The 15623-nt window shown below is 47.3% G+C and overlaps 1 protein-coding gene across 4 annotated transcripts in view; it reads left to right on the top strand.

Annotated features, from left to right (window-relative positions):
* The first annotated feature begins 856 nt into the window (after nucleotides 1-856).
* ICE1 (interactor of little elongation complex ELL subunit 1) overlaps nucleotides 857-15623 on the top strand; it is a 56254-nt gene continuing 41487 nt past the window's right edge. The window contains exons 1-3 of one of the 4 annotated variants that reach the window (XM_073891101.1): nucleotides 857-1190; nucleotides 13485-13543; nucleotides 14086-14114. In XM_073891101.1, the coding sequence (XP_073747202.1) occupies nucleotides 1107-1190; nucleotides 13485-13543; nucleotides 14086-14114 (172 nt within the window). In that variant the 5' untranslated portion in view covers nucleotides 857-1106. Of the gene's footprint in view, nucleotides 1191-12660; nucleotides 13544-14085; nucleotides 14115-15623 lie in introns of all 4 variants that reach the window. The other 3 variants (XM_073891103.1, XM_073891102.1, XM_073891104.1) reach the window with 3 other exon arrangements.

Here is a 15623-nt window from a genome sequence, read left to right as displayed (position 1 = left end):
TTGCACTGAATGCTAAGAATCTGGACTTTACAACCAGACGCTGGTATCCTCCGCCCCCAGAACCACCTTTCCAAGGATCACTGTCTTGATCTGTGATCAAGTTTCTGAGCAAGACAGTGATCCTTGGAAGGTGATTCTGAGGGTGGAGGATAAGGTGAAAAACCTCGTTCAAGGTGAGGCTCTGGGTCCGAATTTACCCAGTGACTGCGGCCCGGGAGAGGACTCCCCCCCGCCCCCCAAGAGGCATTAACGTGGGATTTGGTGGTGGCCGGCTACGGTCTCTGATTGGGCTTCGGGCCGCGGGGGGGTCTGGCAAGCGGACAAACGGGCCGCGGCAGGCACGGGGCGCCGCCAGGAGGAAGGACGGTGCCGCAGGAAGGACCACTGTCGCGAGGCCGGCGGCGAGGCGCTGAGGCGCGCCCGGCACTGCCGGAGGATCGCTCCGCGGCGTCCGCCGCGCGGGGCGTCGGGAGCCGCAGCCGTCCAGCTCCCCCGGGTACCCGGCAGGGCTCGCGCAGAGCGGTTCCCTCCGCTTACAAATCGCACACACCTGCCCGTCCGGGTGCGGGTCCTTGCAGTCAGGCAGGCGCCTGAGTGACGTCATCAAGGGGGGTCACCGCCCCTCGCTGAAGGCTTTAGGTATCTACGGAGAGTCTGTTACACGGCAAGCCGACAATAAAAGATTAACTCCTACACAGCACAAGGGGCGCACCTCCGATGCCTCCGACCTCTCCGGCTCTTCCTTCGTGGGCGCCTCTCCGGCCGCCTCGGCCCGGCTCCCCTTCCCATTTTGCTCAGGCGGCGCCCCGGGCAGACCCAGGCCGCGGCGAGGGGCGGGGAGGGCCCGGGCGGGGCGGGGTCCTGGCTGGGCGGTGTCGCGCTCGGGGGCCGCGCCGGGTCGCGTTTCTCTCCAGTGCCTGAGGCGGCTCCGTTTGGGAGAGCCTTTCGCCAGCTCCACGGGGACCTCCGTGCACGGATGGACCCGCCCGGACTCGGCGGGAAGCGGCCCGGCAGGCGGCGGCCCCGGCGGTGTCAGCGGAGGGAGGACGGGGCCGAGGCCGCGGGTCCCTGAGGCGCGCGGGCCCACAGGGCCCGGCGTTGGCACCATGATGCCGGGCGAGACCCACTCGGCGGCGCCCGGGACGGCGGCGGACCTCTCGCGGTGTCAGGGCTGCGCCTCCCTGCAGCAGGTGCGGCGCCTTCCCGGCCCGAGGGCGCGGGGGAGCTCAGCTGGCCGGCCAGGGCGCGGGGCTGGGGGTCCGGCCGCGCGCGCTGCGCCCCCGCGCGCTGCTCCCGCTCGGCGGCGGAAGCTGCCCCTCCTCCCCTTCCCACTCCCCCCCTGCTGCAGTGGTTTGGGGAACCGCCTCTTTGTTTTGTTTAGGGTGGTGACCCGGGGCTCCTTTGCCGGGGCGCGGTGGTGGCGGCGCGGAGTGAGCGGGCTCCGGAGGGCCCCTTCGGTTGCCCAGTCTCAGGGCTCCCGGGGCTGGCTTTGAGGTTGACGAGTGACGGGTGAAGTGCGGAGGGAAGCTACTCCTCTGGGGAAGGAGCTTGCCGATTGCTCTGGCTCATCCTGAAACGTTCTTTGCCTGGAGGCGCGACGTGCGGGTTGGCCGGGGGGTCGTTCGTCAGTTGACGGCTGGCAGTTACTGGAGCTTCCCCCGGCAGAGCGGACTGCCCTCTGCGGTGACGGGAGAGGCCTGACTAGTGTCTGGCCCCGGGCCTCGGGAGGTGGCGGGAAGAGTCCAGGTACTTGCTTCCGACTAGGCCCTCTTCGCTGTCTGACGTCGAGCGTGTCTTCACTTCTGGGGTCGGTGCCTTTAATGGCAAAGGGGGGCGTCATCCTCCCTCCTAGATCGAATTAAACTGTCGCCGTTTCCAGCGTCGTGTTCTAGGCACCGGGGTCACGGTGGTGAACAAAACAGATGATCTGCTCTTAAAAGTAAGACTTTGGAAGGTTTTAAGTATTCTGAAGAAAATAGAGGAGGAGTTGGAATGGTGGTCTTGTCTCCTGGCCGGGTTGGGGGGCAGGATGCTTTCGGGGAGGTGAGGTAGGGAAGCTGAATGTTGGGCAGGAGAGGTGTGGGGGGCCTCCATGGAGGGATTGACGGCTGGGACCCCTGTGCGGTAAGGAGGAGCAGGGTGCCTTTGAGGAGCGGAGCGCTCTCCGGTCGCCGTGAACACAGTGCAGAGGGGAGAGTGGCCGCGCAGAGACCAGAGAGGAATGTAGGCCACAGGCCATCGAGATAAGCCTTTTTTTTTTTTTTTAAGTGCATTATCTGTGAACTGATCCCAGACGTCTTAAGTGTTGAGAGCAGGGGAGAAAGGGATCATGCACTGGCGTTCTGGATGGAAGGAAAACCGAGAGTTAAGCCACTGAGCTGGGCTGCACTGTATAGGCACGTGTGACGTGCTCTTATTTTCTTTCCCTTAAAACCCCAGGAGCATGAGTGAAGTTCTTTTGAATCTTTAATAAATTATATTTATTCTTTGTGCCAGTTTCATCTAACAAGTATGTATAGGTCACATGCTGTGTTTTAGGCAGTGTGATTATAGCAGCAGGAGAAAAGGCAAGCACCCTTGATTTCTTGGAGCTTCCACTCTAGGAGGGGGGAGGAGACAGGTTACACAAGTTACGTGGGGAGATAATGTGGTAGAGAGTAATTAAGCAGAGAAGGTGGAAAGGACAAATGGGCGAGGACGGGCCTACTGGCTGGCGGAATTCATGTGGGAAGTACTGGGAAGGCCTTTCTGAGAAGGTTATATTTGAGCAAAGGGGTGAGAGAATCAGCTTGGAGATACTTCAGGAGGGAGTGTCCCGTACAGTGGGAAGAGCAGGTGTGGGTGCCGGACGCGGGGGCTTGATGTGCTTGGGAAGGCGGCCGCTGTAGCTGGGGTGGAGTGAATGTAGATGCCTCAGTCTGCTCTGCTTTGCTGTGACTGAATGCCCTAGACTGGGAGGCTCATAAGCAATAGGAGTTTATTCTTGTAGTTGTGTTAACTGGGAAGTCCTAGATCAGTGAAGCATGGGCAGATTTGGTGTCTGAGGAGGGCCTGATTCCTGGTTTGTGGCTGTTTTCTCGCCCTGTCACGTGCTGGATCATCTAATGGGAGGGGGAATCGAGCTTTCTGGGGTCTTTTGTAAAGGACACTAATCCCATTCATGGGGACTCTGCCCTCCTGACCTAATCACTTCCCAGAGGTGTCACCTTGGGGGTTAGGTTTAAACGTACAAATTTGGGGAGAGGGGGGCACAAAAACAACAGCCAGGAAGTCTGATGACATCAGTACAAGAGGGGTCTGATTGTGTGGGCCCTTAGAGACCATCGAACGATTTTGGCTTGAAAGGACAGTGAGTTGTGGCCTTTACTCTGAAAGGATAGTGAGTGGTTGGGGGCCTCTCTGCAGGAGGACAGCATGAGTTAAGACTTTTCAGTTGTGGATCTCGTCTTTCTCCAGAAACCTGGTCTGCCCATAGTAGTCTTCATCTTAGCTAAAAGTAGCACCTGGCCGGAAACTAGAGGTCATCCTTGGTTCCTGTCTTTCTCTCGCATCCTGACTCCCATCTTCATGATCCCCCTGCCCCCCACTGGTCCCCGCTGCTTCCAGCCCTGTGTGAACCCAGTGTGCTCTCTGGCCTAGAGATTCTGGCTCCAGTCTCCTGAGAACCCCCCCTTTTCCACCCTTGCCGCATTCCCACCAGCGGTTCTCGGAGCAGCAGTAGGAGGAATCCCGTTAAATCTTTCAGTCCAGGGCTCTGCAGACTTGTTCTGCAGGGAGCAAGATCCTCAAGATGGAGGACTTGTGGTCTGTTCACGGGTCCTCTACCCATTGTAAGGTACCAGCAGCGCAGGCAGCAGTAAAAGGATGGGCCTGGCTGGGGCCTTTGCAGACCTCTTCCCTAGGTCAGAACACTCCATTGCACTGGGGTTTTTGCCTGGAATGTCGTTTTAGGGGAAGAGGAGGATTAGTCACGTGTAGAATCTTGAATGAGTCTTTAATTTTGCAAAGGAAGGCTGTAAAGATAGGTATGTGGCAGATTATTGAAGATCTTGAGTGGTAACCACCAAAAAAAAAAAATATATATATATATATATACATTTATTTTTGTCAGTGTTATGGAGTAGAGAGAGGTTTTGCACAATTACCACATAAAAGTGGTGTTTTTGGTAAAAATAGCAGGTGGTGGTGTACAGGTTGGCTTGGAGGAGGTGCACCCAGCTCCGGAACGTTATTTTACTAATGCACACTAGTGATAACAAAAGCCTGGGTGAATTGAAGCTTCCCAGGAATGGGAATAAAAAAGCAAAATGGTCTCAATATGAAAAACTACAAAGAATAGATGGATTTCAGATCTGATCTGGGGAATAAAAGATCCAGCGATTAAAACCCGAGTGACTGAGAACTGTTAGAGGGAAGAGAAGTGGAAACCGAGACAGAAGAGGTGTTGGAAATGTGGGATTGAAGTTCTGGAATGAGGTGAGAATTGGGAATGTTCAGCTGCTTTCCCATTTGTCGTTGGTGGAACACAGGCCTCCAGAGCACCTGATGGCCTGCTGAGAAGACAGAGCAGACGCCTGGGTGGGTTGGTGTGGAGTGCCTTGTAAGAATTTTTGGGGGGGAGAGATGGTGATAGAATGGGGGAGCACGGTCTGTCACTTGAAGAGATTTTGAGAACCTTTGTGGCACGGCATGGGATGAGGGGCCTCCTCAGGAGTCAGGGAGGGAGGAGCTGCTGGCTCCGGACGGGAGGCGGGCATGGAATGGCGAGGAAAGGAAACGGGGAAACAAGAAGCACCTAGGGAATGGGGGTGGGAAGGGTCGAGAGTGGAGCAGACAGGGATCTGTCAGTCAGGATACATCACCTTAGGAGAGGCTGCCGGGTTCCCTCCTTGAGAGACACTGTGTCAGAGAGGCTAGGGGGTGCCCTGCGCAGAGAAGGTGGCCTGCTGGGTGGTTTCACGTGGGCACCTCGCCCCTGGCCGAGAATGGGCAGGCAGGCTGCAGGTGTCTCCCCACCGGAGGCGGTCGTGGCCATGCTGGGCTCGTTCTGAACCGCAGCGGGAAGCTGGCTGTCTCTCCTGAGTGGAGCAGTCCTTTCCTCTTGCTGGAAATCTTCCTCCCTGTCCTCTTTGCATCGGTGTTGACAAATGGGTCTGGCTGTGATTGTCGCTCCATTTGAAAGTGTGTGTCTTAACCACCTGTTAGGTATCCTTTGTGGTCCCGCAGCCCACCTCCTGTCTGTGTCCGCCCTCAGTGGTGGTGATGGTTGGTCACTGAGCTCCAGCCCAAGGTCCCTATGGGTTGCCGGACTTGAGTAGTCACGTCAGAGCAGCGTGGGTCCCTTCCTGTGGTGAGAGTGTGCACTTACACACTTCTTAAGCTGAGTTGTTTTCAGTCCAGTGGCACAAATTGCTCTATTCTGGTGGAGGAGAGGTCCCTCTTCACCAGTTCCATTCACTGCAGAGCAAAACAGTTTAACCCTTGGGAATCCTGGTGAGAGTTCAGAGCTCATGGGTATACTTTTGAGCTCATGCCACTACAGTAGATTCAGAATAGATGGTGTTTAGCTGCCCTTGGCGCAGATTTGAGCCTGTTATTTATATAAGCTTGTGTTGGGCTCCCACTGATAATTGCCAGTGGTTTGAACTTCATCATTTGGAACCTAAACCATGATTTCTCTTAGACATACTGATTTGTAAATGATTGTATTACAAAGAAGGCTCACAAAATTGTAGTTCATTCAGTGAGCAAACATTTCTTGAGCATCACTGGGTCTAGGATGCCATGCTTTGTTTTGGAATACAGTCATGAACAGGAGGCTTGGGGCTCGTGTTCTAGTTGGGGTGACAGATGGTGAGAAAACCACCACAGAAGGAGTATATTGGTAAGTACCATGCTGGGGGGTGCACAGGGGACCGTGGGAGCACCTAGGAGGGACAGGGGATGGCTTCCTGGAGGAGGTGAATCTGAATTGAGGTCTGTCTGAAGGGTGATTCTTAGTTGAGTAAGAGGAAGAGGTGGAGGGGATGTGTTGTGGACAGAGGGCACCATGTGCAGAGACCGGGGTGGGACAAGGTAGTTTGTGATGGATGAAGCACAATGTATGAGGTCAGGGCAGCTGAAGACTAGGTGTGTGAGACTGGGTCCTGCCTTCCCAGGAAGCAGAGCCTCTCGGCTTGTTTGGTGGGGAAGTTCCCAGAGTGGAGTTGGGGGGTGGGGGTGGGCATTCCTACCTTCCTGCCTTGTTCCAGTCCACTCTGAGCCAGAGGACGTCACATGGGGGTCCTTGCTCACCGCTCAGGAGACACACTCAGCTCTGATGCAGATCGTTGTAGCCTTTACATAAGAGCAATGAATAAAAAGTTAACAAGTAGGAGGAGGAAATGTCCTAAATCAGAGAGGATGCAAGCTGAGCAGTGAGCCAGACCACCCCCAGCAGAGCAATTAATGGGATTGGTGTGATTTTTAAAAACTTTTTTTAAAAAATAACTTAGAACTTAAAGAAAATCACCAGAATAGTGCCAAAAACTCTGGTATTCTCTTCATCCCATTCACCAGGTGTTCAGATGTCTCCTCGTTTGCTTTGTCATTGGCATGCACACACACACTTTCTTTGTCCCGCACACTGCAGGGTGTGTTTCCCCCGCAACCCCCCACTTTCCGACAGAATGAGCCCATAGCCCTCCAGCCTAGACATTGGCATTGGTGCCGCCGCTCCGTCCCATCCCTGGGCCCTTCAGATTTTGCTTGCAGGCCCAAGAATCCCGCCTGCCTTGCTGGTTCCAGGTCCCGTTGGGGACGTGGGTCGTAGAGCACTGTCATGTCTCTTCAGCCTCTTCCAGCTGAGTCTTTCTCTGCCTTTTATGTGCCTGAAAGCTTGAAGAGCACAGCCTTTTATTCTCATTGGCAAGGTCTGGAGACACTGTGGGAGGTCACACTGTATCAGGGATCCCCAAACCCCCCCCCAGCGCAGTGTTGGCCTACTCCCTGGGTGGCTTCTTACAGTGAGAGCATACAAAGCAAAATCTGCCAGGAGGACAGGCCATGCATGGGGTGGGGTCCTGAGGAAGCCCAGTGAGGGTGACTGGACTCACTGAAGTTCTCCAACAGCGCGCTGTGACATGGCACAGAGTGTCTCTTGGGCGCTGGTCACATGCATATGCCTACCTAGCACATACCCAGACGCCAGGCTCCCAGAAGGAAAGCAAGTTTCAGCGTAAAGCACATTGTGCAGTTAAGCACAGGGAGCCACTCTTGGCATTGAGAGAATGGTGGGAAACCTCTAGAAATCCAAGTTCCCAGATACCACCAAGGGCCCACTTTGCTAGCAGGCCTTTCCAGGGACAGCATCTCAGACCTGCTGTGTTCACTCTGCACTTACACCTTGGCGGTCGAGGGAGTACTCTGGCCACCTAATGAGTGGAGGCCAGAGACGCTGGCGAACATTTGTACGGTGTCCGGGACAGCCACCACAAACAAGAATCTTCCAGCCTGTAATGTTAATGTTGAGGTTGACTTTGGCAATGTACTTGTCCTGTTACCTGCATTTATCTGCTACGTATCTTCACGTTGTACTGACTCGTTTAGTACTGCCATTTTCCCAAGCGCGCTGGCATCTGCCCGCCCCACCTCCGCCCCACGAGTCCTGGCTTGCCCCTCGGCCCGGGTTATCCTGCTGCCCCCTACTCGCCCTGTGTGCTCAGCCACTGTGTTGATTTCACTTCTCTGAGCAGGGAGGGAAAATGAGCATAGATGGATTTCTTTTCTTTTTCTCAAGTGCTAAATGTTCACAGTGACATTCCAGAGGGTATTGTGTGGATAAAATTAAAACAGTACGCTTTGGAAAAGGAGTAAGTGGGGAATAAGTATGTGTAATAGAACGTGCTGCTTGGGAATTGTATTAGTGAACAAGTATAAAGTACAGCTTCAGGGACTAAGCCAGAAGCCAGAGAAAGAAGAAAGAAGGTGGTTAGGGGAGAGGACTGGGGGGAAGCCTGAGCATTGCAGTGGGAGTTCCAGAAGAGCAAGACCACTGGGAGAAAAGCAGCAGTCCGGAAGCATGTCACTTCAAGCTCTCCTGGATGGGCGCACCCCGTACCTTGCTTCCTCTCAGAGGCTGGACGGTGCTGGGGTGCAGTGTGCCCCCATAAATGCACACAGGCCGCTGCAACCCAGCCTGCTGCTCGCTCATGCTTCCGAGCTACGTTAGAAATAGTTGCAACCATCTTAAGCAGCGTTCGGGCTAGATTGGAGAAAAACGAGACTGTGTTATTAGGGTGCTGCGTTATCTGCCTGAATTTGAGCTCTGAGGAAAAAAGTCAGGGCCTAGAATGCTGTAGGGAACGGAGACTGTACTTAGTCTCTGGCTTTTCCTGTGTAATGCTGTGTTTTGTGGTCTTAAATTCTTTATCAAATATACATGAACACAGTTTAGAGAGGTAGCTAGATGTACAAGACGTGTTAAGCCAGCCCGCAGCTCCCAGCCGCATCGCTCACCTCCCACTTTCAATTGCACTGTGTTTTATGATGAGCTTTAGTATCGTTGAGTAATAGACTTGCATTGCTACTTCTTGTTTTTCAGTGTAGGGCATATTATTCAGTTTCTGCCTTTGGAAGATGCAGACTGAGCTCTCCTTCCACCCTGTACCCTCCCTGCCTAAGCATTCCTCCTGCTGCTTCCCCAGTCTTCTCAGCCTACGTAGGATTTCCGTTAAGTCACCACTCAGAGTGGACGTTATTATGATTCTATGTTATTCAGAGCTATACTCTGGAGTAAATTACGATTATTTTTCCTTTCCATGTGTTTTCTTGTTTTCCCTGATGAATGATGGTATCCTTAATGCAACTTGCTCATCCTGAAAATGTTAAGGACTATTTACCGTATGCCCGGGACTGGGTTAAACCCTTTCTGTTTAAGGGTTTAACAGCTGTCCAGCTCTGCCCCTCCCCGAGTTTCAGTCTCCTTATCTGTGGAATTGGAAAGGGTACTGCGGCGGGGGGAGGCTAAACAAACCTGCCCAAGGTTCACCCAGCCAGAAAGAGGTGGGACAGGAATTTGGATCCATCTGTGTGTGACTCTGGAGTCAGGTTTCTGGAATGTTTCTTGCATAGTACTTAACATTACAGAATGGCATCTGGAAGCAAGGTGGAGAAGATGAGGCCCACTAGCAAAGAACTGGAAAGAGGATGGGGGAAAAATAAAGAATCACTTGTATTAAAAAAAATCCTGATTTAAATGCATGGTGAATACTAACTACATTTACTTGAATTCTCTGTGCCAGTTAGGTAGAAATGCCCTCTCCATGCTTTCACTCCACCAGATATTCTGTCACTTTCTTAAGGGAAAAAATTCCCTCCTGAGCCTTTGGATCTGCTTTATTCTGGGGCACAGCTGCCTTCCTGGATTCCCGTTACCTCTGTCTTGGATGCCAGGTCATCTTGTCTGGGTGATCTTGGTGGATCGTGTTCACATTCTTCAGTACCTCCCTAAGTAAGGATGTAGGTAGCCTGGAATTCACTTCCCTTCAAAATTTTGAAGGCTCGCTTTCCAGGTCTCTGGATTGTTGTTCAAGGCTGAAGCCATTCTGATTCCAAATTCTTTGTTTTTGACTTGTTTGGTTTTATATTTCTCTTGGGATTCCTATAGGGTCTTTGCTTGTCTCTGATGCTCTGAAATTTGGTGCTGATGTTCCATGGTTTGGATTCTGTTTGTATTTATGTGTTGGGACCTTTCAGTTTGGAAACTTCTGGCTTCAGTTCTGAGATTTCTTAAATATCACAATTTCTTTGACTATCTCTGTCTTTTCTGTTACTTTCTATCTGGAACTCTTATTGTTGGGCATGTGAACATCTTGCACTGATACTCCAATTGTTTTTATTTGTCTTTGTTCTTTCTCATGTCTGTGTTTTGCATTATTTGGGGGAACTTTTTTTTTTTTCAATTTTATCAAATCTTTTGAGGCTTTTATTTTGCTTCCCTATTTTTAATTTAGTTCTGACTGTTTTACTGAGAGATAATTCACATAAAATTCATCCTTTTTGTGTGTACGATTCAGTGGGTTTTAATTCAGTCACAGTTAAGCAACTCTGTTACCACTTTGTAATTGTAAGACACGTTCATCTCGCCCCCCCATGCCCCTGCCAGGAACCCTCTTAGGCATTAGTAGTCATTCCCTGTTTCCCTTACCCCAGTCCCTGGCAACCACTAATCTACTTTCTGTCTCTGGGTCTCTGGATTTGCCTGGTGTGGACAATTCACATGAATGGACTTGTATGGCATGTAGCTTTTTGTGAACGGCCCCTTGCATGTAGCTCAGGGTTTATCCCTGTCGTCAGAGGTGTCACTCATTTGTTTTCATTGCCAAGTGATCACGTGGTATGGCTTTGTGACATCTCATTTATCCCTTCATCATCTGACACATGTTTAACTTATTTCTACTTTTTGGCTAGCATGGATAAAAGCTCTAAGTCACAGAGTTTGGCATGGACGTGTGTTTACAGCTCTCCTGGGCATAGACCTCAGAGTGGAATTGCTGAATGACATGGTGAAGTCTGTGGAAGTCTGTGGAATGTTTGGAGGAGTTACCAGACTGCTATGTGCCACAGCCGCTCCACGTCGTCCTCGGGCACAGAATCCGAGGCTCCGGTTTCTCCACGTCCTCTCTGACACTTGTTGTCATCTGCCATTTTGGTTTCAGCCATCCTAGGGGGTGTAGATGTTTTTAAGTTTTAGGAGCTTTTAAAAAAAACTTTCTAGGAACTCTGTATATTCGTTTCAAAAATATTGTTGCTTCGTGAATATGACATTTATCTCCGATCATATTAATCTTTGCAGTTTTCTTCTGAGTTTCTGTTTATTCCAAGTTGCTTTGCTTGTTTTGGTCTCACTTTCATGTTACAGGTTTCTCTCTGATGTGTGGAAATCCATGATTGTTTCTATTAAAACTGTTGGCTAATATGTTGGCTGGAAATGCTGAGTGTGTGGGGCATCTGGGCCTTGAGCTTCATTGCAGAAGGTCTGGTGGGCCATTTATTTGAAGGATAGCTCATGTCAGTGCTGGTTAGATATCCTCAGAGAAAGCACTTTCAGTCTCCTGCCTGGAGGGCAAAGGATTGGCTGCCACTGTCTGGGAGCTTAATGGGGACAAGCAGGTGGTCAGTGTCAGGTCAGTGTGCATAGGGCTGCCTTGTCCCTTTGTTTTTGGCACAGTGTTCACAGTGTCCAAGGCAGAGAATTCTTCAAACAGCAAACCTGTTGCTGGTCGGTGGTGGGGCAGAGAGGTAGGAATTTGAGGATTTAATGCTTCTAAGAAAGCTTGCCACTAGTTCTGTTAGTGCTGCCTCCGGCCTTCTGTCTCAGAGCACCCTGGTGTCACGGACTCTCCCCCCTTCCCACCTCTCCCGCTTTCTTAAGCCTGCTGAGTTGGTATTCTTGAATTGGCTTTCCAGTTTCCACTTGCCTTTTATTTTGCTCTCATCTTTGTGGGTTTTGCCTTTGGGGAAAAAGTTTCTTGGCTTTAGTTTTAGCTGGCTTTTAGGGAGGAAGTAAAAGCAGATGCATTATTTACCCTCTGTGCCCAGAAATCTGTTGTTGTATGAAATTTATTTGGTATATAATGAAAGATTGTTTTTGAATGTGGAAAGCAAAATATACATCAAATACAAATATGGAATGGTCCACTCATTGTCCTTTTGACTTACAATGTTTAGAGTCTACTATAAAGAATATTAGAGTGGTTGAAGATATAAGTACAAAAAAACATAAAAGTACTAGAATAACAGAGAGAAAAATCCTTTTATTTTAGCATCCTGGGTGGGATAGAATTTTCTAAATATATCAGGAAACCAAAACTTTTTTAAAAAGTGACAGATTCAGTTCTGTGAATATTTAAAACTTCTGCATGCCTATATGGTTGTATTTTAGTGATCAAGTGACAGACATTATGTATATATTTGTAACATTTATTGAAATGTTGCTATTGCTCAAATATTGCAGCTCATAAGAAAGTGCAACCACACCAGTGAGCAAACAATGTTAAGGAGCTTTTAATAAGAGAAAAACTAAATGGCAAGAGATTTCTCAGTCACACTTGTAAATAAATATGTATGGAAAAATGGCTCTAAGATTTTCAAAGCTCATCACTATCACTAATGCAGGAAACCTATTTGGACTTGATCCTAAGGAAAGATAGTATCTCACAGGAATGGGCAGGGACACTGATGGTGTGCATTGGTGGAGACAGAGAAGAACCTGAATGGCCTTCAGTAGTGAGTTGGTGGACTGAGCACATCCATATGTCATTTACAAATGCAGGAACATTCTGAGAGGAGATACACAAGGAGGAGTAGAGATTTTTAACTGTTGGTGGGAGTATACGAAAACAAAGACTTTTTTTTTAAAGATTTTATTTATCTATCTATCTATCTATCTATCTATTTATTTATTTATTTATTTGAGAGCGTGCATGAGCCTGGGTGGGTGGTAGGACAGAGGGAAAGGGACAAGCAGACTCCGAGCTGCACATCACTGAGCATTGAGCTCGACATGGGCTCAATCCCACCACCCCAAGACAGGACCTGAACTGAAACCAAGAGTTAGTTGCCCAACCGACTGAGCCACCCGGGCGCCCCAAACTAAGACTTTTTATTTACGTATTTCAGTGTGGACCTTTTTTATTGTAACTAATACCGTGTTACATGTCTGACTGCAAAGAAGATACAGAGACTACTATAAAGGGAAGTAATTCTGTAATTCTCAAAATCATTTGGATTACCTAGAAAAAAGGTGTTTTGGGATAATCAGTGAAAAATAAGTTCTTCTGAAGTATTTACCAATGAAATATGAAGATATTAGGGGAAAAAGTCACCTGAAAGAAAAAAATATCTCTTTTTAAGTCTTGGGAACATTTTGAGCAGTGTAACTAATGGTGTTTTCCCTGTTGAATTGATAGCAGTAATTTAGAGCCAGATTTGTAGTTGGTCCCTAAAATATATAGATCCTTATAAAATGAATTTTTCATTGAATTTCATCCCTATTGTAATATTCCTATTTGTTCTTCCCATGTTATTTTTATTTTTTTGCTTTTTTTATATTTATGTGACTTTTTGATGTCTTAAATCCTTTCAGAGACAATGCAGAGTGAGATGTAGACATGATTACTTATAATTAGTGAACTAAAATAGTGAATACGTACCAGATTCTCACTGATTAAGAGCACACAGAGAGTCTGCACGACCCCCTTACTGTCAGAGAGAGAGCGCCATGCACCTAAAGAAAGATTCAGAGAGATACAGGATGGGTTCAAGGTCACACAGAGTAGGTCTGGGTTTCTATGTAATGTAAATAATATCTTTATGTATTTCTGTATTTATGTGAGAGTAAATATTTTCACGTTTTACAATAAGTCACACGTTACAGAAAGTACATTTAGAGTCATTCATGTTATAGAAACAAGTAGCTGACTGTAGCTGTTTTTTTCTTTCAGAATTTAAACGAATATGTTGAAGCACTAATTACCTTGAAGCAGAAAATTATTAATACAGAGTGAGTATGTTTTCACGTGTTCTCTTGAGCTTCATGAACCTGACAGACAAGCCAGAGCAGGTGGAGTGTTAGGCCTTTAGTCTCTCATCTGGGGCCCATGGGCTGTGGGTCATGGTGGAACCCTGGTGAGCCTTGTCTGCAGGCTAAAGTCTGTGTTGTGGGTCTGCAGCCCTTTACAGCAGGCCTACGGGTTAGGAAGTGATTTTTGCTTAAGTGGCAATTTTTTTAAAGCTGTTTTCTATCTTTAAAGCCTTCTTAGCTTTAGGCCTGGACCTCTGATTTCCTCACAGTACTTCACAGCCATGGTAGGGGATTTATTTTTATTTTTTTTTAAAGTTCATATATCATTGCAGCACTTTTAAGGAATTGAAAGTGATATATATGTGTGTGTGTGTGTGTGTGTGTGTATACATATTTAATTAATTAAACATGATTTGTTGCAGGAAGCCTAGTAAGAAAGATGCCTAGCATATTTTGAAACATGATTTTAATAGTATATTTTCTAGATCAAAAAAGTAATGTAATTCTTTTCTTCGTTGCAGTAATTTATTAACAGAATATCAGAAGAAATGTGATGATATCCTTTTATTAGCTTTTCCCTTGGAGTTTTTAAATTTACTTATTTATAGTTTCTGAAAAGAACCGTGGGAATTTTCAGTTATCTTTGGAAGGTAGTGTTTACAGCCTCGAAAGAAGGAACCCTTCTGAGCAGCACAGTGAACATGAGTCCTTTCCTGTGAGTACGTGTTTCATGATGAAGACTCCTGGTCTCTATTTTAGAATATTATGTTTTTGTCACTGATTTTGATTTTCTTCAGGTCGCCTCCTTTTTAATGGGTAGGTCTTTTTCATTTGTACTCAGGACGTGACATGTTCTGTAGGATTAGGAATAAAGTTAAGCTGAATAGTATACTGTGAGAATTTCTCAGGATTTCTGTAAGACCTGCCATGTAGGAATATTTAAAATGGTGGATAAGTGGCTTTTGTTTATGATTTGTAGAGAATGACTATATATGTGTGTGTGTGTGTGTGTGTGTGTGTGTGTGTGTGTGTGTGTGTGTGTATGTAAACACATATATGTCCATAATCACAGTGTGATTTTATATTTACAAGACAAATTTGGTCAGCATTTGTTCAGTAACCATTCAGAACACCTGTAGTGTAGTTGGCCTCTGGTGAGATATTTTATTGTTTGGGTGAAAATAGTGTGCGTAATTGTGTTTTCTGCATTTCGTGGTGAAAACACCATGAATGAAATCTCCCATGAAAATTAGCGTGGGTATATTTTTAGGGATTCACTGAAGTGCAGCTTCAGCTCAGGTCTTGGGACAGATGCTACTCTTCAACTTTGGCAGGAATCCCAGGCCTGCTTTGATATTATTTCTGGCCTCCCTGAACTTACACGTGATCATTTATTATTTGTTTGTGTTGGTACCATCATGTCTAACTTGTGTGATTAGAGTAATAAAATCAAGGCATAAGACTTAGATTTATTTTTAGTACTGAATTTTTATATTAAAAAATGTAGGTCAGTGAAATCCCCCCTTGTGCTTCATTTGTTAAAATTCTCAGTCTGTTTAACTATAAATGTATATTATCACAAGAGTAGTACCTTTGATTATGAAGCCTGTACAGAAACAGTTATTATAAGTACTTTTAATTAGCTAAATAGGAAATATAGGTAGCCAATTAATTCCAGTATTAGGAGAGTATACTTTCATTATATCCTTTAGCATAAACTTTTTGAGGTACTTACACATGTAATCTAGCAGGGAAATTGATTTACTTTTTAAAAATTTATAAAATTTTTAAATCAAAATTCTTAGAATGTTTATTAAAAATTGATAAACCTTGGGATTATCCTGGAATACCCATTCGGTGATACGATAATCGTCAGCCTCAGCTACAAGTAAATATTGATTTTTTTTTTTTAAACACATTTGGTATTTGCCCCAAATACATATTTTTTGTACCGTAGGTGTGCAGTAGTTTGCTCTTCCAACCCAAAGTGCTAATGGTACAGGTTTCAATGGCTTTGTTATGTAACTTGATTTTTTCCTTTTTTTTTTTTTTTTTTTTT

Source organism: Callorhinus ursinus, unplaced genomic scaffold (genome assembly GCF_003265705.2).
Source record: "Callorhinus ursinus isolate GAN/ISIS: 27379988/994484 unplaced genomic scaffold, GSC_fseal_2.0 scaffold3, whole genome shotgun sequence".
Taxonomy (NCBI): Eukaryota; Metazoa; Chordata; class Mammalia; order Carnivora; family Otariidae; genus Callorhinus; species Callorhinus ursinus.
The sequence above is the reverse complement of the archived record's forward strand: the minus strand, read 5'-3'. Positions and strand labels throughout refer to the sequence as shown.